This window comes from Camponotus floridanus, unplaced genomic scaffold, assembly GCF_003227725.1.
Source record: "Camponotus floridanus strain SB8 unplaced genomic scaffold, Cflo_v7.5 scaffold1, whole genome shotgun sequence".
Lineage (NCBI taxonomy): Eukaryota > Metazoa > Arthropoda > Insecta > Hymenoptera > Formicidae > Camponotus > Camponotus floridanus.
Genome location: NW_020229214.1, coordinates 6585129 through 6607693, shown reverse-complemented (window position 1 = coordinate 6607693; position 22565 = coordinate 6585129). Strand labels below are relative to the sequence as shown.

General features: G+C 35.7%; 1 protein-coding gene across 2 annotated transcripts in view; it reads left to right on the top strand.

Annotated features, from left to right (window-relative positions):
- The window catches only part of LOC105259184 (rho GTPase-activating protein gacJ), a 125589-nt gene that overhangs the window by 10951 nt on the left and 92073 nt on the right, over nucleotides 1-22565 (top strand). For both annotated transcript variants that reach the window (XM_011270953.3, XM_011270952.3), the window contains exon 2: nucleotides 13891-14142. In XM_011270953.3, coding sequence (XP_011269255.1) covers nucleotides 13891-14142 — 252 coding nt within the window. The remainder of the gene's footprint in view (nucleotides 1-13890; nucleotides 14143-22565) is intronic.

Genomic DNA, 22565 nt, shown 5'->3' with positions numbered 1-22565 from the left:
AATTACTCTACAGTCGACCGACCGTGCATTGTAATCGCGACAATACCCCGATTCTATCCGTCTCGCTATTTTTCTTATTCATTTCCAAAGTGTTTCTTCCGCGTAAAGAATTGCCCGAAGCTTCGCCGAATCGGGTCAAGTGGGAAAATTGTTTAAAAGCATCTCGTTTGTGAGGGGGAATCAACGAAGACGAGCCCCGCGCGCGTGCCACTAAAATCGATACGTCGCGCAACGATGTAAGTGTCACTTCCGTTGCTTGTTAAATAGTACATCTTTCTCGTACTAATCTTCATTAAATTTTCATTTCACAATTCTCGCTTCATGTCGCTTCATCGCGTTAACAAGAATGCTATCGATCCTGTTTGCATAATTATAAACGTCCCACTTTCGCGAGTCTCGAAAATGTAATTTTTCTATGGGCATTCGAAAAAAAATCTGTATTTTTATAAGAAGTCTCGCAAGCGAGCCAAGTGCGAGAATTCACCGTAAACGTGTACGGAAGCAATTTTTGCTTTGACGACGATAGAGGCGTTGGGATAGAGGCGGGACGAAGGCGAGAGGAGTGAGAACGGATGAAGAGGATGAAGAGGGAAGAGAGACGGAGGTAACACACGGTGGCAAAGCCGATAGAAAGGCCCGATGTAATTACTGTTGGGAATTGGACAAATGGAAAATGCATTCTATTATTGTACCAAGCTTCTCCGAAAAGGCAGACTGTCTACCAGAATTGTGTGTCTTTGCTTCTTTTGTATCTTCTATAGCCGGCGTTTTGTCAGTAGAATCGAAATTCGCACGGTGAGATCTTTAGCAAATAATTCAGAAGACGAATCCCAGAATGATGCCACAGTGATGTTTGACCGCGAACTTTTCTCCTCGATTCTCACTTCCGTCTTCGTGATGGAGAGAAACCGGTTCTACTTAAACGACGGGTTACATGCCGATTGTGTTAGAGATTGTAATGCATGCTCTTTATCATAATGCAATGTTTTTAAATAATATACTTTCCGATAAATAAAATCAAATTTTTATTTTATCGATGTCATTTTTGGATTCACGATTCGTGATTACGCGTTATCGCGAGTGACGAAGCTTGCGTTTTCTTTCGGACATCTTGGAGACATTGATGCTTTGATATCAATAATATGCATATAAACACTGTGCGAAGAATCGATATTTGAATAGAAACGAGCGCGCAACACTAGTCAACCGATTTATTGGATTTGACGTCAAATTGAGAATAGATTCATATTCTTGATACAGCAGAAGAGTCGTTTGCTTAAAAATAATGATAATGTAATATAATGTTGCCCGATGCGTCACTGTCGCTTCCAAACTTTTTCAATGAAATTTATATCGAGCGATAAATTATTATACCGCGCCTGCAACTTTATACACGCATTTTTGTTTAGTATCGCTGGTGATTTATAATAATACTGATTTATAAAATTGTTAAAAACGGCCTGTTATCTTTTCATAGATTTTTAATTACGTGGACGCGAAGGGGAATTTTGTCGAGAGCGATGAAACCAGTATAATTTGTTATTTTTGATAACAATATTTATATTTTTCGCCGCATTTTATTTAATTATCGTATATAAAAAATTATTTGTTCACCTCGATGTACCGGATAAACTGGATAACCGGCGATAACGTATTTGCTACATGCTCATGACAAGTTATGGTAATTGTTTGACGCCGCGCAATGGAATACAAAGCAAGGATTTGTATTTTCGAGAAAATGTTCGATCGCATTGCGTTATTGCGTGCCTCCGAAAATTCCTATCCGCCATTCACGCGCATTCTATCGATCGCCTACTCCTCCTATCTTCGATACTGGCGAAACGACGAGCAAACAAAAAAGTATGTGATAAAATATCCGTCGTTTATTATTAAAAAAAAGGAGGAGAAAGAAGAGTGAGAGAGAGAGAGAGAAAGGGAACGGTAAATTGAACTACTCTGAAAAATAATACGCAATATCCTCGAAGGGAAAAATAAAGAGAAGGAGGGGAGGTTTTTATCGATCGCTTTTGCGAAATGTAATATAAACATTAGCTGTTTCTCTTCTTTCGCGCGAGATATGTCGCGCGCGCGCGCATACATGTGTATCTACGCATATTTACGTATGCATCGACTCGGTCTTGCGCGTATGCACGCGTGCATACGTCCCGTGAATACGCGCGTGCGCACCGTTTGCGCGATGAGATACAATCGGCATACACATCTCTACTCTAAGATGAGGGGGAGGGAGAGGGTGAAATCGCTCTCCTCCGCTCTCGCGTCGCCATAACATTCACGGAGAAAGGGTGGAGAGGTCACGAGTGTATAACTCACGTTATTTCTTCGGCTTAATAGAAACTGGGTGTACACACAATCCCACGATTCCCCGAATGCATTATCGACGTTGACAACCGACGGAACAAAATGCATTCGGCATAGTTTGCATATTTGTACAGCGCTGGCTAAGAATATGTTAACTCGCTGCACAAATATCGTTATCCTTCAATTGGTTGTCGAAAGACACAAGCATCGTGCGTTTAATTAAAAGATTTGCTCGTCTTCAAAATCGCATTTATACGCTTTTGATATTAGAAATTCTCTTTATACTTATTTAAATTATGCTCTAAATTTGACTCATATGACGTAAAAGAAATGCCTCCGCAGAGAGATTCGTGATTTTTGCACGCATTTGCGTCTCGTCTTCGAATTGTCAAACCTTTGCTTTTTGAGTGTCAGTTTGTTTAACGCGGCATCCCTAGGGTGTCGTCTGAAATGCACGTATATAGTCACTATATATGGATCAGCTTTTTGTCTCTGACGGTCCCTTCGTGTTCGCATTTTCTCCTCCCTTCGTTCCTTTTCTATTCACACAATACTCGTATACAAACTTTCTACACTTTCTTTTCGAAGTATTTCCTACTAAAAAAATATTCTTCGATATTCAGAGTTTATTTCAAAATTCTAAAAAAATTCTCATATGTGTACACAATATTATTTTTTAATCTTTATCTAAATCTCTTCAGGCTACATTCCATACAAATATATATTGCGTATTGTGACTCTTTATATTATTTAAACATTGATATTTATTGGAATTATTGAATATATAATGCATTTTATTGAATATATTATTATTGAATATATAATGCATTTTATATAACAAATTTTTTACAACTATTATATATAACTTTATATCTTGAATTATTTAAAACATTAATTTATTAAATTTTGCTATATATTAATTAATCAATATTGATATTTATTGGAATGTATAATGTATTTTATTATATAACAAATTTTGTACAACTATTATATATAACTTTATATTTTGAATCATTTAAAACATTAATTTTTTAAATTTTGCTGTACATTAATATGTGCAAAAATAATTTTATTTTTTGAATATATTTTAATTCGAAGGGATTATACGAGACTCAGGGAGAAATAAACTCTCGTAACGCAACATTTACAGTGTACGTGTATTTTAGAAAAAATACTTTAGATTATCGTAGATTTTGATATCGCAATCTCGCTTATTATTGAATGCGACTTTGCTCATATTCGGAAACGCGTAGCACAAACCGGAAGAAGTAAATAAACGAAGCGAGAAGTCGCTCAGCGAGAGTTACTCTTCGGAGAAAAGTGAATTGAATCCAGTCGATGGAGCGGGTAGGTGAGAGGAAAGATGCTCGGAAAGAGTCGACCCGGACCGGGAAGAGGCAAGAAAAAGAGGGGGAAGGCTTCTCCCCTCCCTTTCCTCTCGAGAGAGGGTGAGCGCGTGGGGATGGCGCGGGACGAGATTAATCTCTTCGCGGAGAAACAGAATGAAAAATAACCAAGTATAATATAAATTAAACGACGCAGCAAATGAAACTACCAAAATGCATTAAATATATATAAAATTACATTTCTTTTAAATTTTTTTACAAGTTTCCGTTTCTCTTTCTTTCTCTCCCCCCCCCCCCCCTCTCTCTCTCTCTCTCTCTCTCTCTCTCTCTTTTATTATGCGGTAACATTATTTCGAGAGTGTTGTTCAACAGCATTACCGTTAATAGCATGGATTAATTCAAGTCGAGGCTCGTGATTTAAGTAAAGCGTATTTTAAATTTATAAAATCCTTCAACGCGCCGAGTTTATACGCGCGTTTTTTTATACGCGAGGTCTCGTAAGAGAGCGAGTAGATTCGAGGAAGAAAAATGAAGAGAGAAAATAACGGAGAGATATCTCTCTTTCTTCCGTCTCTAAATATCGTTTAATCGCCCCAATAGCGATTACAATTGGTCGCGTGTACATCACGTATATTTGTTAATTTTTGCGGCGACACAGTCTAATCTAATTTCGCAATTACGCGACATAAAGGAGTATAAATGCGGTCGATGTCGAACGTTTACGAGCGGTCCCTCGTTCAATAATGTTTTTTCATTCTTTACGTTAGAATTTAATAATAATGCGATATCGGATCTATATAACACGTATATCGTGCGTGGCTCTGTGTATGCGTGCGCATGCGTAGCTCGTGTGCGACATATTCTCTCTGCCTTCTCTTCCCCTTTGCCCCCTCGTGTCCCACACGCACACACGGTACCTAAATCGACAATACACATCCCTCCTTTCTCCGCACATTCACTTCCCCGACTGTGCGCGATTGGGAAATCGTGACTGCAATAGCGCATTGCATTATCGGCGCGAAACTGCATGTAAATGCAAAAATGACTCGGATGAGATAGCGTTGTGTACCCGGTAGTGGGGGTATTAAAAGTATTATAATTTCAGATTTCTTTCCGACGCACGAGAAAATAATCTGTAATAATTTTCTTTTATTTTCGTTTTTTTCCCTGCTGTTTGCGTTGACGCGTAAACACATCGTTGCTGTGTGACTAAGTTTTCCCTTTTTAAAATATTTAAAATAATCGAAATTTTTCACCGATCCCCCAACCGATTGCTCGGTAATCATGATAAATAATCACGATTCTTGTTATTTTGATGCGCACCTGTACTTTTGGTATCTTATCGTTATTTTCGTTGCATGTAAGATTGGAATGTACGCAAGTGAATAATAAAATCCTTTCGTCACGTTCTTCGGCGTTGACAATTTCGCGCGGCTAATGCCATACTGATTACGACATTCTCTTTCTCTTAGTTGATGCTGCTGCCACAATAAAGGGAAAATGGCATAATTTTTGAAATTCCGCCCTGCAATTAGTTTCGTAGGCATAGGTCGTTCACATGACATCATAAACTTTAATGAAGGCAGCAATTCGCGATTTACGTACTCGCGGAGCCGACACGACGAAGCCGCTTTAACAGTTACCATATGCGACTTGAAAAATCTCTCGTCCTGGAAATGTGAAACCTTGGTTGGGAATCACTCAAAAATTCCAGGAATGATGCGAGGGAGCGTGATACCGGATAGACTCCGATAAATGTTTGTACGTAATATGTGTTTTTATGCGTTTCCACGATTATCCCCCTGTGACAAAGGTGCAAATTATTTTTTCACAAATTTATACATTAGTGCTTCTCTTTTATGCGTATGTTTAATACTTTATTTTATAAATTTGTTGTGTGATTTTTAAAATTTTGACGTTCGTATTTATATTTCAATGTAAACATATTGCCTTTGATTCGTTTTCTTTGTAAAAAAAAAACAAATAATAATAATAATTCTTTTTTTCGAATTAATTGTTCAGTTTATTCAGACTCGTTGCAAACGCTATCACGTGTAATATCGTTAAAACGAGTGTTACGTAAATGAAACGCTGTTTGTCCGCTTTTATTAAATATTTTACAAGTGCGAACGTAAAGAACATGCAAATTGAAAATGCAACAACAATTTTCCAAAATATAAAATGATATTTTATGAAATGTTATTTTCGTTTTACAAACGAAAAGAAAAATTTAATATAAAATATATTTGCAACAAATAAATTAAAAAAGCGAATGTTTTTGAAAAGTAACTTTTTTTTTCTAATAAATAATATTTTGTTGCCCACGCTTAATTACACATATTTAAGCTAGTTTGTTGAGAACAGGCTTATTAAGCCTATTTATCATACACTTATCGTCTAGTATATAGATAATCAGCAGGCGGTAATCTACGTCCTGATAATGCTACGCATAATGATGTCGCATTTTTCCTATATCTGATAAATGTGAAAATAAGCATTGATTAAGGATCCCTTGACCAAAATAGGAATCCATACACATCAAGAACCGGTTTTATTTTAGATGCCGTTGTCAAGGTGACTTTTGATCTGCAAAATGAAGATCTCTCTCTCTCTCTCTCTCTCTCTCTCTCTCTCTCTCTCTCTCTCTCGTGCGCGGGGAGGGAATGGACCGATTTATTTGCCGAAGCTCGGATATCTTTTATTGCCGATCGACGCGACGCGTCTTTCACGAATGAGAACCTTCCGCGGGAGTAACGACGATAGTGACCCTATGCTGTGTAATAATAACTCGATGAGAACGATGCCAAGGGGCTTTAGCGGGGAAACGAGAAAGAACGGAAGGAAAGGAGGCAGGAAGAGGGACGACGATACGGTCGGCAAGAAAACGAATAGTGCGAGCGCAACGCGTGCTTTTGAAAGGCACGATATACACCGTGTTCTCGCGCGTTCTTCTTTTTCATGCGCGAATCCTTTGAGCATTTTTCAATAAATCTTTCTTCAACTCTTTGATATAGAACAAAATGAAAATAATTTTCAATTTGCTTGTGTAAAGTTCAATAATTTTTTTTATTAATATGTATCTTTTACAAATATATTTAATTAAACATTAATAATTTAATTATTTGATTAAAATCGCTATGAAAAAAATAATAGGAATAGATTGACATTTAAATACATGTGCTTTTGAATTATAAGGAATGAAAATTTATAGAAAATTGTAATTATATCGATGCAAGCAGATTTTGTTTTAACAAAATATTAATTCCAAGATTTGTCTTAAAGATGTATATCAAAATTTATACAAGAATACGACGTTCAAAATTTTTATCAAATACTAATTTCAATTTAAGAAATCTGTAGATAAAAAGGAATTTAAGGAAATTTGAGACACCCTATACACCCTATACTTGATGAACACGAATATTACACGTCCCTGGCAGCCTTCAACGAATCAGTTTTCAGTTGCGCTCATTTTAACAATCCTAGTATTGAAATATAATATAATATTGTAATATATATATATATATATATATATATATATATATATAATCTTTTATATCTGTTGTTTCGAAATAATTGTTTCTTTTAATGTTCGATTTCTATCTTTGTTTATTTTTCCAATTCAAAGACGAAGTATGAGAGTCCATTTGTTATCGATAAATGACTTATTTATTATGCAGCATGTTCAGTGAATAATTTGGTTTATCGATTGACACAAGAACTAGATACACACGTCCCGATAAAATATACATTGACGAAATGTGTTTGCTGGCTTCACACAATCGATTTCTGAATGTACTAGAGAGGGAGGGAGAGAGAGGGAGAGAGGTTCCTACATTATGTAATTTAAAATAGCTAAATATAATCAGCGAAATGCATCATTAATTTTTATTAAAATCTTTTGAGCCATAACACAATTTGCATATCTACAGCATACGAATTTACGAAATTTAATTTAATTCTCTGTGTGAATTTAAATATAATATTTATTCAAATTTCCGTACGACAAGCGCATACACTTTCTGCAAACATATGTTACATTTATTATTAATATCGTATTATACATTACTGCATTCGCTCCCTATCTTCTTGATATGTGCCTTACTCGCTCGGAATATCTAATGTAGGGTTTCTTTGCAGAACATCGTTCGACCGCGCGTAATTGATTCGTAGCACGCACAAGAGGGATAAGATATAGATCGGTAACAAATACGGATAAGCAAAAATCTAGAGCGTACGAGAGGGATATTTATTTGCGAAACTATCCTCTATATACATCGATAAACTTCATTTTCGACACGATACACGGCAGCCCAAATGAGATCTTTAAATGTCCGTGCGCGCACGAGCGGCTTTGTGAGGTGATATGCGTTGATGAGTCAAGTGTGCCTATCCGTTGATTCATCCGCGTATGTATGCGTGACGTACCTGAGTCAAATTCCATGTATATTAGGTCGGCTAGCTGTGCGCGTACACCCGCGCGCACGCGCGCGTGTGTGTGTGCGTGCGTGCGTGTGTGTTACTCTCGCTCTCACGTACGCGCGCGCGGCGGTGGCCACCTCACGCACACGGGAGGGGAACATGTACGGGACCCTCCGCGTCGACGTGTGTGCACGTGCAACGCGGGTTAAAGGTCCGCTCACACGATACAGTTCACGGAAGTTTTTAATTAAAAACTGGCGTCGAGATATATCCACCATCTTCATTTCGGAAAATGAGACGAAAGTGGAGCGCATCGCGCGCATCGTTCTAAGCTTATCTTTTCACTCGTTATGTTAATTTATGAGACGGAATTTCATTCGGACGGACGTAAACGTAAATGAAATATTATATCCCCGATGAAATATATCGCTCGCGTTAATAGGAGTACTTAATTTCAGTGTCGTAAAAAACGACTGCGTATCTAATCAATGTGTAATTAATACCTCGTATTTTATTTTTATTCCGTTGCGACACATCGTATCATTACTTTTGGTGAAATTTAGGGATTATAAAACTGATTTGTTTAAAAAAATATATCATTCTCCCTTTCACGCGCAGAATGACGTCCCGACGGAGGATAAACGAATAATTGAGCATTGTCGTCGAACGACAGCGAGCTCCTTCGCTTTCCATTTGTTGGATTCTCGAATCTCATTATTAACAATGCAACGTCATTGAATCTTCAAGTTGTTTCTTTATCTTTCGGCCGGTGATTCATGCGATGTGTGACGGACGCTTTAAAGCGGTTAGTAAAACTCATTCGCCTCTAGAGGAAGAGAGAAGTCGAGCGGTGAGGAAGCGACGCGCGAGCGCGAGCGAGACAGCGCGACGAGTTTCTAGAGGAATATCATCGGAAAGAGAGACAGATGGGCAGGAATATAGACACAGTAACAAGGAGGGAAAATAGAAAAGGGAGATCGAGAGGGACGGTGGCTTGGCGGCGGACAGCTTCGTATATATGCGATTACACGCGGTGAGGATATACAATGACCGAGGAGAGGAGGGAGGGAATGAGCGGAGGGATGGGGTGCATTGCCCTATATCCCGTCCTTTTTTCGATCCCCTGGGTGCGCGGCAGCGTTTTTTTCTCACTGACCCGTCGCGCGCGTGCGGAGATCTCTTTACTCGAGATATGAACGAAGAGCTATCCGATTCGCGCACGCTGAGAGAGAGAGAGAGAGAGAGAGAGAGAGAGAGAGAGAGAGAGAAAGGTTAATTATATAATGCAAACGTTGCGTTTCGCAATCACGAGCATCTCAAATGTCAGTCGACGTGGGATTTTAAATATTTGACGTTTGGCGATTTTCCGATCGTGGCGGGGCTCCTTACGAGATTCGGAATCGTACATAGTGCCGCGATTGTAATTTGTAATCGTTGGTATTGCGCGATTTCATTTGTTTTCTTTCCTTTGTTCATGACCGCGCTTCTGTGGCCGATAAAAATATTTCAATTATCGCCGTTTATATCCACGCCTTCTCTCGATAATGAGACGATTGCGATGTATCATTCGTTATATTTCCGGCAATGCGAGCTATTATATAAAAACCATTAGTACAGTACTATTAAGAGCTATCAACAGTGATTTATTCGCATTATTCTAGTCGTTTGCATTTACTAATTTCGCGCACCGCCTTTCTACTCTCTTCGCCGTCCGCCCATTCTTTTTGCATGTTTAATGAATACAATGTCGCATGTACAATGAAGTGCTGCGTAAGCGATATGGTGAGACTATTCAACATTTTCGGATCTTTTCTAATCGATGAACGCATCGGCATAGCAAGCAATGGATCTTCGAATATATATAATATTCACGACTGTAGGTTATTTATGTTTTATTAATTTCGTATTTTGATTTTTGATTTTTTTAGCACGCAATCTTGTATTTCGAAAAAATAGAAGAAAAATACAATCATTGTTTTAAAGAAATAGAGACAAAGAAAGAAATAGCATTGATCTTTGAGACGCGCATAATAGCCTCAAAAAATTCTATGCGACATAATTTTTTTAGATATAATCGATTCTGATTTAAATTCTTATTTAAAGATCGTTTTTTTTTTATGTTTTTCCGTATTTTAGATAAATGCGAGCAAAATATTTTGAAGAAAGATAATACAAAACACACGCTCTATGAATATTAATTTATTCAAATATTTTAAAATATTACTGGAATTATAAATATTAATAGAATTTATATTCTCCTTTCTCGAATTTGGTTAATATTGTATGCAGTATAATAGAGCAATATAATGATTGTTGTTCCATGTGAATGCATTTTTGATATTCATATAACTGAGAAAAATATAAACATGAACATTTACTGAAAAGAAAAATAGAAAACTTTATATATACATATATACACTCACACGCCTACATCTATATATGTATATTATATATTATTCTACTCAGTGGTCTTAAAATGTTACGTGACGCATTTTTTTCGCTCTCTCTCCCTCTGATTCTCGTCGTCTCCTTCTCCTCCTTCTTCTCCTCTTCCCTCGCTTCTCTTTCCCCTCTCCCCCGACCGTTTTAGCGAGTGTTTCTATTGCAAGAGGAAAACAGACAACGATCATTATATAAAGCTGCAGAAGTTCCGAGCGTAATGTTACGGTATATTCTCGACGGATAACGCATTATTAAGAAAGATAACAATTATCTTTGCGCGCGCGTCGTATACCTAGTGGCGAACAAGAATTTCTCGAATAACTTTATACTCGATATATTTTTTCTTTTTTTAGTTATCTTTTTTAGTTATCTATTTTTAAAGAGATAAAACAAGTCCATGCCTCTTTTGCTTTATTTTCTTTATTATTATTATTATTACTATTATTATTATTATTATTATATTATTATTATTATTACTATTATTATTATTATTATTATATTATTATTATTATTATATTAATATTATTATTATATTATTATTATATTATTATTATTATTATATTATATTATTATTATTATTATTATTATTATTATTATTATCATTATATTATTATTATTATTATTATTATTATTATTATTATTATTATTATTATTATTATTAACCTAGATTTCGTGGAACAAATTTAAATTATAAAAATTAGAACAATGTTTATGTATCCTTAGTGCAACATAAATGTTCAATTTTGTTGTTTCATGTATATGTTAGTATCTTATTATATATATATATATATATATATATATATATATATATATATATATGCGGAAGTGTGGATGTGTGGTGTAGGTATGGAGGAGGGGGAGGATGCGTGCACGCCTCTTGCACCGATGCACTTGTCCGTGTTGATAAAAGAGCGCGGTAAAGATGCAATAGCGATATCAATGACGACTAAGTTTCGCGTGCGATGCAGAGTGGCGGAGAAACGAGATTAACTGCTATAAATACCATCGCCGGCTGATCTTTCGCCCGCTCGTCTTTCGCGGCAGATCGGACAAACTCTTGGCCGCGACTGTACTTTTAAAACATTGGAAATAGTTATGGCAGTGGTGCTCATTCCACAGAGCGGTCGTTCCGATGCCATTATTGATTCAATTATGTAACGTGGGCTCGATTGATAGCGCGAGGCGACGTCGCTCGCTTGTCGATCTGCGCAGTAATGAGCGACTTAGCGACAATTTTGCATATCGAAGCATACTCGAGACTCGCTCGTTTTCGACAAACGTTTCGACTGGCTGACCCGTGCGCGGGCGTGCGACCAACATGACCCAATATCGAATTCATTTAATCGACAATTAAAGGACCTTGTTACTTGAGATGAGCCTTTCAGAATCATCTTTCTCCATGAAATCGATACATTGTCGATACATTGTCAAACTGTGTGCTCTGTCTCTCTCTTTCTCTCTCACACAAACGTATACATATACGCGTTACGATATAAAACAATAAATCAAAGGAGAGAATTTTATTGACTTGAGTAAAAATGTCCAGCATTTTACGCGAATATTCTCGAGCATCGATCTTTGCGCGCCTGTCTCTTTTACGTCCAAATCCGATCCATTTGAAATTTCGCCCGGATAAATAAAGCAAAGGGAGTAATGGACAAGTTTCCGCTGCAAAGCAGCAGACGCCCGTACAGTCCGTGTCGTAAGTGGGAGCGGATCTCTCATCGTGTTTTTCCTCTCTCATCGAGTGTTTTGAATTACGAAAACAATCCTTTTTCTGCGGCCGCGAAAAAATTCGCGTAATATATTTTCATACATTTCATTTATTGTTCCATATGTATACCATGGTATTTAATATTTGTAGCTGCAATATATTGAAAAATATATGAAAAAAATGAGACAAATGGTATTTACATCTTCTTTGCAAACTCGTATAAAAGCGACGAAATTATATAAAAATGTGATTAATTTCGCTGTAGAATATCATCAAAAATTTCGGCAATTAGAACAAGTTACCTTCGGAGAATTTGCATTGACAATACAGAATAATTTCTGCTGATTGATATGTATGTGGAATGACACACACATCGATACATTCATAAGCATGTACGCGAGAATTCTCGCATTCGACTCTCTCATAGAACCGGTGTGACTGCTTTCGCGTGTTTTTTTAATTACCTGCGTTGACACAGTTCGAATCTTATTGTTAACAGAAAGAAAAGAGACGCAACATAAAAGATTCGAACATAAATCGCATAAAAGATCAATCGAGAATTATGCGAGGGACTGTACGCGCCGCGTGCACGGTTCGTTTGCTCTTTCGTTTGCGGAATTTTTTTCAGGAGCCGGATAATAAACATTTTTCTCATTGAATAATAAATAGTTTTTCTAGGGCAACGAGGAGAGAAAACTACGATGTAAAATCAACGTCACTTGTACCATTCGCAAAAGTTTTTTTTTTTTCATTACTTATTTATCGTTTTCTTTTCTTTTATGAAAAACACAGATTAAACTTTGCGTTCTTTTCATTAAGCGAGAGATTTTCGTCCTTATCGGATATTCTCTTATCCTGATGGCAATTAATTAGTTTTTCACGCGCGTGTTTAGCCTTTATTATTTGCGGTCATGAATTAGTCACGCTTTATCGATTTTAATCGCGTCCATTTCACGAGTCAAAAATCCACGTGCCACTTTTAACACAAAGATTTCCTTCTCATTTTACATCGGTTTATCTCGCGTTACTCATGTGCGTAGACACGCATGTGTAATGGTGCGAATGTGCATGTGCTTTGTGCTTCGCACTGCAAATACTCTCTAGGGAGGCGTAACCCTCCGCTTTTCTGTGGGATCATCCCCTGCCGCCACCACGAATCTTTCGCGGTAGTCGTATCCGGAGAGATGATATTTTAAAAGCCGACTTGAACGAGTTTTCGCTGGCTTCAAAAAATGTGTTCTCTCAATCGAATAATCTTTAATTAAATTGCTCAAATTGTCGGCGTACAAAAATATGCTCTTTGCCACGTTAATCCATTTTATTTTAATATAAATATGCAATCTGTTTATCATTAATACCGATTAATATTGCAGCGTAATACATTGTAATATTCAAACGCATTTCTCATTAAGCATTAATGTATGTTAATTATAATATTAATAATGATACGAGAATAACTATTAAATGGCGTATGTGCCGCAAGCGTATTATTAGAAGCAATATTGCACGGAAATTATATAGAGAGAGAACATATTTTACGTGAAATTCTTTTTTCCATCATATATAATATACGTTTTTTTTTCTTTTTTAGAGAAAAAACACACAAGTCAAGTATAGGTTTTTATAAATTATTTTTTATGCTTTCAGTTATTGGGCGGTGCTTGCTTCAGCCATGGCCCTTACACATTTTATAAAGCGGTAAGGATAGGTAACGGCCGTGTTCTTCGTCTCGGCAGTTTCTTCCTAACGAAATTGTGGAGCGATGCCGATCTCGTCAGCATTGGGGAACTTCAGCTGCTGTGGATGGACAGTCGTGGACCGAATCAGCCTTTGGCGTCTTTACGGCTTTATTTCTTACCTGAGAACACACCGGACGGAAGGAGGGATACGCACGGAGAGGTGAGTTATCTTAAAGATATCTGGAAATGAACGGGGACTAGACTTTTGGCGGATTTTAATATATGGTCGTAAAACAAACAGCAAATATATCACTTTAAGAGATGTTACTTAATTACTGTGCTAATTCTCATTTAAAAAATTTATAGTTCAAACTATATTAATTTCTCATATTTTTAATAAATAAAGATTATCTGGAAATGACCGGAGACTACACTTTTGGCGGATTTTAATATACGGTCGTAAAACAGCGAATATATTATTTTAACGAGATGTTACTTAATTACTGTGCTAATTCTCATTTGAAAAGTTTATAGTTCAAATTATATTAATTTCTCATATTTTTAATAAATAAAGATTATGTATTACACGTTTTTCTTCGTGAACTTTCCAATCTAATAACGTAATTTATATAGCTATAAAATTATATATGTATAACTTTGTAATATATAAACTTTATTTTTAAAATATATGGATTTATAATTAATGCAGTTTGAAAATAAGTTCTTTATCTAAATAATATCTGCTAAACTATTTTATTATGCTTTGTTGTTATAACGCGCGTGAACTTTACGATTACGGCAATTTCTCTTTTGCCGACCATCGCGTCGATAATGAACGTATCGTATGATACTTTGGCCTTATCATTTTCTTCTCTGTGTTCTTCTTGATATTTTTTTTAATTTATTAGTATTTCAATGTGTATACTTCTATAGGAAATTAATAAATAGAAAATCTTTTGCTATTTTTGCAACCAAATATATCGATTTTTCCATTTAGAAAGAGAGAGAGAGAGAGAGAGAGAGAGAGAGAGAAAATATACGTATATATTTTCATATGCATAAAAAAGCTATTTATTTTATTAATATAAATTTAAATAGTCTTATACATATATATACATATACATAATTAAAGTATACACATTGAATATATCGTATATATGATTAATTTGGCCAACCTAATGTAATCGAAATTATCATATAATCACAACATGGCGCATCGATGTAACTATTTTCATGCACGAGATTAAATCAAACGAATCACGCGAATCACGAAAGAGGCATTATTCAAATATGCGGAAATACGTTGAACGCCCCGGGGCGCATAGTAAGAGGAAAGGTCGGGCAAACGAAACTTGTGAAATATTGGTATGGCCTTAAAGCCACTTCGAGGTCTGAAAGGATACGCTAACCCCTCGTCTGCTGTTAGGGTGGCTTTTGGGGTCGTCACGTTTCCTGCCCTGTTGTTCCATTGAGACATCGTCAATTAAGCGCACCCCTTTGCTCGTCATTTTCACTGTTTGCAGGCCGATTATTTCGGAAGGGGCAGTCAAACTCGACTGTGTAATCAGTATCCGTCTTCGGAATCGCCATCTCTGTCATTCTCTCTTTTCACTTTTATCTATTAGCTACACATAAATGCGCGAGATGGATTCTTTCAATATGATAGTTCTATTTTTCATAAATTTAATTCTCTGTTCATTTCCTTTTATTCATCTCTTTATATTTTCTTTTTCATTCGAAATCGCGGAACAAAATTTTGCTATACTTTTGAAACGATCGATACGCATTTAGTTCATGGCCGGGGCAATAAATCGATTTATAGCGAAAAGAAATATTGTTTCTCTCATTCGTATAATACACGAGGAAAAAAAGAGTCGAGGGTGCATGGATTGTTCTTTGATGGGAACATTATGAAGGCCAATAGCAAAATATCCCTTCGTCATTGTCTTCGAGTTTGCGTGCTAGTTTAGAAATTGCTCGTAATAGCTTCTTTTTTTCAAAAACAACTGTTGGAATATAATCCATATTCAGATAATAAAAAGAGAAAGAAAGTGAATAAGAGAGAGAGAGAGAGAGAGAGAGAGAGAGAGAGAGAAGGAAGGAGGAAGGGAGAGAATTAGAGATAGAAACCCATAACTGTGGGTGCTACTTTTGACCCTTTTGTTCCTCGTAATTACTCCAGAAGGAACTGAACGTTTTCTCATCGACAATTATGTCGAACAATACGATAGAAAGCATTATCTCAAGTCAGCGTCATTGTAGCGCTTTTCCCTTGCTCCAGTTCGAAAGCGATATTGCTGCAAATTACTTTACTAATTTTTTTTAATTTTGCTATATACATTTTCCCTCTGTTTCTCTTTTTCTTTATCTATTTTGTTCTTTCATTTTCTTTCGAACGCGCGCGCGCAGACGCATGTTATCGCGAATCGACCATGTCGTGTGTAATTGACGTGATTGATGAGCCCGGTTGGGATGGGGACTTTGCTTCATCTTGACTATCGAAGCAAAATATTTGTCCAACAGCTGCTGGCAATCCGGTTTTCGGTTACTTTTACAACGTAGGAAGAATTTTCATAAAATTACCCAGTAGATTGTAATAATTGAGAAAATATATTAAATTCTATAAAAAAACTCAATACGACTATAATAAACTTTTTCAAAATAGAAAGACAAACATATAAATTTTCATATTTCGAATGAAATAAATTGATTGTGTACTCATCAAATATTTTATAAAAGTATCATGATAATTTAATTATTCTAAATAATAAATATAATTTTCTTATCTCTTTTATTGATGTTTTATTGTTTTTAAAATTAATGTATACTCGAATATTTTCATTAATATTATGTTTTACAAAAAGGAATGATTTCTTAATGATATACTAATGATTTTTCAAATATTATATTTCAATTACATATCTTTGTAACTTTAATAGATCTTAATATATATCGACGAAATAATTCTAAAATAAACTATTTTATAATTATTGAATTGTTATATATATATATATATATATATATATATATATATATTAATCTGGAACCAAGAATGTTAGTGCAGGTGCATATTCGCATGGTACAGTTGATTATTGGAACGGAACCTTGTTATATTAGCCAATAATTATACCTACGTATTATCGCAATCGACGTCCGTTGCAATAATACTTTTATATTATTTCGTAATATTATTTCATTGATTCGATTTTTAATTAAAATTTTATTGAAATTGTTTACTCTGCAATTCAAAGTTGATTACATTGCATTCTCTATTTTTACTGCACGGCGTTGCCAACCGAAAGTTGGCACAAACTCAGCGAGAATCCGTTTCATGAAACTTGATTTTCGTGTAACCGCTATTAGTTTGCATAAAGTCATGAGAAATTCCAATTACGGTAAACATTTATTTATATATATATATATATATATATATATATATATATAACCTCATTAATTTCTGCGAATATTTATAAATTTTAATCAAAAAATATAATTGGAAAGATCAAATCTCTTTCTTCATGAATGTTTAATAATGATAAAATAATTCGATCGTAATAATTCAATTACTTAAAAATAAGTTTAATGAAAAGTGACGTTATATACATTAATTTTCTTGTCTCTACTGTATATACATTATCAATTTATTTCAGTATATCAACGTTGCATCAAAACTATTTTCATTATGAAGTTACTGAAACTATAGTTAATCGAGTTTAAAATCAAGAATGTTTCTTGACAAGAAAAGTTGATTAAATTATACACGCAAGACCGTTAATATTTAATTATAAAATTCCAAATAAAAAAATATGTATAATATTTTATTATCTCGCTGATTTACGTAAACCGTGCCTGTCTACTCGATAAATATTGAGGTATAATGAAAAAATTTCTTTGCGATTAGTTTAGTCGGCGAGACGTTTTTAACTTGGTTGAAGTAATACAGAATAAGCTAATTAATTATTCGAGCGTGATTACATGCAGCAGGTACAGCCGGTCCGCGTGGAATGCAGCGGACTTGTTTACGTGTGTCCGATACACACCGACACACACGCACGGGCACGTATCCGCGCGTGCGCGACCCGCCTGGCTTTTATCAGATGCAACAACGATTTTACTTTCCTACCAACGCGAAAAGAGATAGCGCGCGCGTCCTACCTCGTTACTTTGTAATAGTTCAAAGAACACCGCGCACCCGCTCCTTCTGCAATTTTCGTAATTTTAAATTCGCCTGCTTCGTGTAGGCAAAAGTATGCATTTTTATCCGATGTGCAAAATTTTAATTAAAATTCTCAGACTCTCGTTCGCTCTGATTCGTTCGATAAAGCAATTACGCGTGTCATTATCTCTGCCGTACAATTAGATGGAGAAAAGTTTAGTCTCAAAAGTGGAGAGATTCGGGAGACGAGATAATCTCGAATCATTTTTCATCCCGAATCGAGTCTACATGCGAAAATGCGAATGCGCGATTTGTTACGACCTCTCCCTATCAGATTTACGACGTGCCTACGTCGCGCTTTCTCTATCGCTCTATTTTTTTCCCGTTTACGCGAGCGCACTCGTCACGTTAGAATAATTCGATGTTCTAAATAAAACTCGCGGAATTCGCATGCACGCGGTTGTTGTTCGGCCGCTGGAGGACGGAGGAGAATCTGCGACGGGTGAACGTACCCTTAAGGCCGTCACACAACGAGAGATCGCGCGATTAAGATTCGCATTGCTCGGACAGTCCGCTTTGACGAAATTTCAAAACCGAATCGCGATTGTATCGTTACACTTTAAAAAGTCCGTTATATTCAATTTCATTATTCAAACAGCTTTACACACGAGAAACGGTATTAAATTATTTATCTCGAGAGTAAAATTAATTGGAATGAAACTATTCTGCACTACGTATATTAAATCTATTCAAATGAAATCGTTAGAATTAATAGCATTTCACGTTGATTCAATTGCACGCTAAAATAGATATAATGATATGTGCACATATACATGTATCGGCAAATTACATTAATTATCAATTAATTGAAATTATATTGCACTTTCAGAATTTCCCTCTCTTGTTAAAAAAAAATTAGTTTCTAGTAATCTTACAGACTAGTCAAAATGTATTATTCCTTATTGTTGCAAACGGAATAAATAATTACATTAATAACGTGGCATTTCATTTGTAATAATTAAAGTGTAAAAGCATATTTACGGTAATTATTTTTTCCGTAGTACGCTATTTGTTCATTATAAGTAGTATTATAGGATATGGCATACCTTTCACGGTAAAAGCAACGAGAATGGAATTCAATATTTAATTTCATTTAAAATTTAATTTCCATTTAAACAATTTTGTATCTGAGATGTAAAAGGCGGAAAATATAGGTGTGTATATATATATATATATATATATATATATATATAAGGATATTAAATATGATATAAGGGAATATAAGTCAACATTATATAATGCTGCTCCTTGCAACATTATCATTAGCCAAGCTCTTCTTATTAACGACAACAATGTCGACGTAGTTGCCAGTATTATCATTATTATTGTTACAACTTTCCTCATTAACGAGAAAATTGAAATACTTTGCTTGTGAATAGCGATATAATATTATGAAAAAAAAAACGGATATATCTTTTTTCTTAGAAAAGAACGATTTAATAATATGAACCATTCCTCTCATTTTTTTTTTTTTATTAAAAAGCTTGACATGAAGCAAGAAATGTCTTATTTGCATTATGTAATACCAGTACGCGTGTAGAGAAAAAATGTAACGATTTGCATTTTTCGATTGAACATTTAAAAAGGTATTCAAATGATTCTAAAAATTTGTTTGGAAACTTTTAATCAAACGATTTGTCTGGCGAATTTAATTAATCGACCAATTCAAGAACCATGTTGTTGCGTTTGCATTGGGAAAGCACAATAGAGTAGTGCACGTCGATAGAAGGTCAGTGAACGCGTAATTTCATCAGCCAGCCGCTGTTGTGTTACAACAAGGCAATTAATATATTCATCGAGTCGATTTGATGAATTAGTAAAGCAACGATCGTTGCGAAGCTTCGGATTTGGACGATTCGTCGGACATGTCGGTCATCGATTTTCGACCGCGATGCAACGTCGCGTAGCAATATCTCCCCCTGCTCCCCGTTCCCCTTTCCCCATTCTAATTATTTGCGTTTCGATAATCTTTTATTATTGTTTTCGTTATTCTATCTATTTTTCAAGAGCTTTCGAAGTATTTTCTTTTTCATAATTATCCGCGTACTTCGAGATAAATAATTTTTTCATTATTATTCGAAACCTTAATTTAAATACAGAGTCTCTTACGAATTTTTATTTTGCAATTATCGCTTTAATTACATTCATCGATATAATAAAATAAAAATAGAGATTCCTGCTTTTCTTCGACGACCGGCATTTGGCGAGTATTAGGTATTCGAATGGATTTATGCGAATGCAGTTCGGCGTATGCGCTTTGCTATGATACAGTACAACGTGGTATTGGTGCGTTGCCGTTGCAACGTGGTTGGCATGGTTGGTAGAGTGGGCGACCGTGGGCATGGAAACTGGGGAAGGGAAACAGGGACAGGGGGATATGCCAACGGGGGTGTCGAAGAGAACCTATAGAGCGGGGAAAGAGGGGGTTTCGAGCCACTGTATGGGGTAACTGGGAACGAGGAAGAGAGAGAGAGAGAGAGAGTCAGTGTTATTGGTTTTTGTTGCGCATGCCTACTGCCGGCGCCAATCTGGCGAATTATTAGCCAAGTTTAACCGGCCGGAGGTGAGATAGATTATGACAGGAGCTGGCAATTTAATACCTTCCTCTCACTGCGCAAACCTCGAATCTCGGAGATCTCGGGGAAAAAAAATCATTCGATAAGTTTCCGATGTGATGGGAATCGGCGAAAATTTTAAGACTCGCTCTTCCATCCTTTCCCCGGAGATTTTTTTGCCTACACAAGTTTAAAACTTTTATAGGGTTTTAATAAATTTCGCGCAATATTTTCACAAACTTTAAAAATATTTTAATAATTATTAGTTTATTCGAATATGCAGCACTTATTTAATATATACACGGATATATATATATATATATATATATATATATATATATATATATGTATATATAATATAATATACGTTATTCTCTTTTTCTATTTACATTTTAAGCACCGCAATTACTTGCATCTTATCAGTATTCCCAGTAAGCTTCTTACTCAGCTTAATTTACACATCATTATGAGTGCTAATGCAGAGTCAGGAAAGTTTATCTCGAATACGAATATTTTGTGTAATTCGATTTTATAAAGAAGACGACCGAAGAATAATAAAAGACAAATGCGATAAATGCAATCTTTCCCCTCTCCTACTCTATTCCGAAAGAGAAATTTGAATTTAAATTTAGATATTGTGTTTCTTGAAAGTTGTTGCAAAATTAAAGATTTATTCACCATCTCGAGACGAAGCGATAATATCAATGACAATAATCAATGATACCGAAGAAAGCATTGCCCTTCGAGCGACGTTAATCTTTAAATTGCTGCAGGTAGCAGCATCGGTCTTCGACCGATACAGACAAGGGATGTCTCGATGGTGTTTGCACATGCGTACATGTTTGTGTACAATGTACGTGTATGTGTGCGTGTATTAGCCGATGTTGCGCTTTTGTATGCGCGTATACATGTACGCATCTTACAAGTCGCTTTCATTAGTGTGCATTTGATACCTGCGGCGATTCCTTAAGGCGCATTCACAGGCATCTTGAGCACATTTTACTTGCTTACACTCAACGAGATGAGTTTCTCATGGAATTGTTGAAACTTGCTTAAACAGTATACTTGGTTCCTGTTTGCTTTGCATCCAACAATAACTGATTAAACGTTTACATTTAATACGTGATACATTTTCGCCAACATTCAAACGCAAATGGAATAAAAATCTAATTAGATCAAGCTTTAGGTACTACAGACTATCTGGTAATTAGATTCTTCTTCAATCTAACGCTATTATATTATATTATATTATATTATATTCTTACTTTATGATATTATTATTTTATATGTTTAAAGGGCGAGGGAGGAGAATGAAAAACAATTTCTTGATTAATTTAGAAAAGCAATTTTGTATTTACGTATTTACTACATCACACCAGAACGAGTCTATTCATGCGCGATTTCAATCAAGTTTCTCGTAGCTCGCAGCTAAACATCGTTCTTAATCATTAGTAACGTGCGAGTTTAATTCGTAGGTATGATTAAATGTATGTAGTCGTGTATTTTGACGCTAGCAATCAGTAATTTTCGCAAGATGGACTAAACTTTATGCCGTGTACATTCTCCGGGGTGGGAGGGTTGAAGGAGACGCGGCATTTCCTCGAAACGTAACGTAACTCTATCGAAGTTTGCGCGTAACATTACGCTAATAGCTTTATTACGTTGCCGCACATTGCGAGCGACTTGCACTCCCAAACCGTTTCCATCATTTTCAAGATTGTCCGATGCCAACAAGATATGGTAACCGCGAATACGTCAGCATTATAAGCCAATTATTCGATCGATCGGCACGAGCGCGATTTTGTGAATTCACGTAATCCTCTTACTTATGACATTTCATTAAAATCTTATTTCTAGGTAATAATTAGAAAT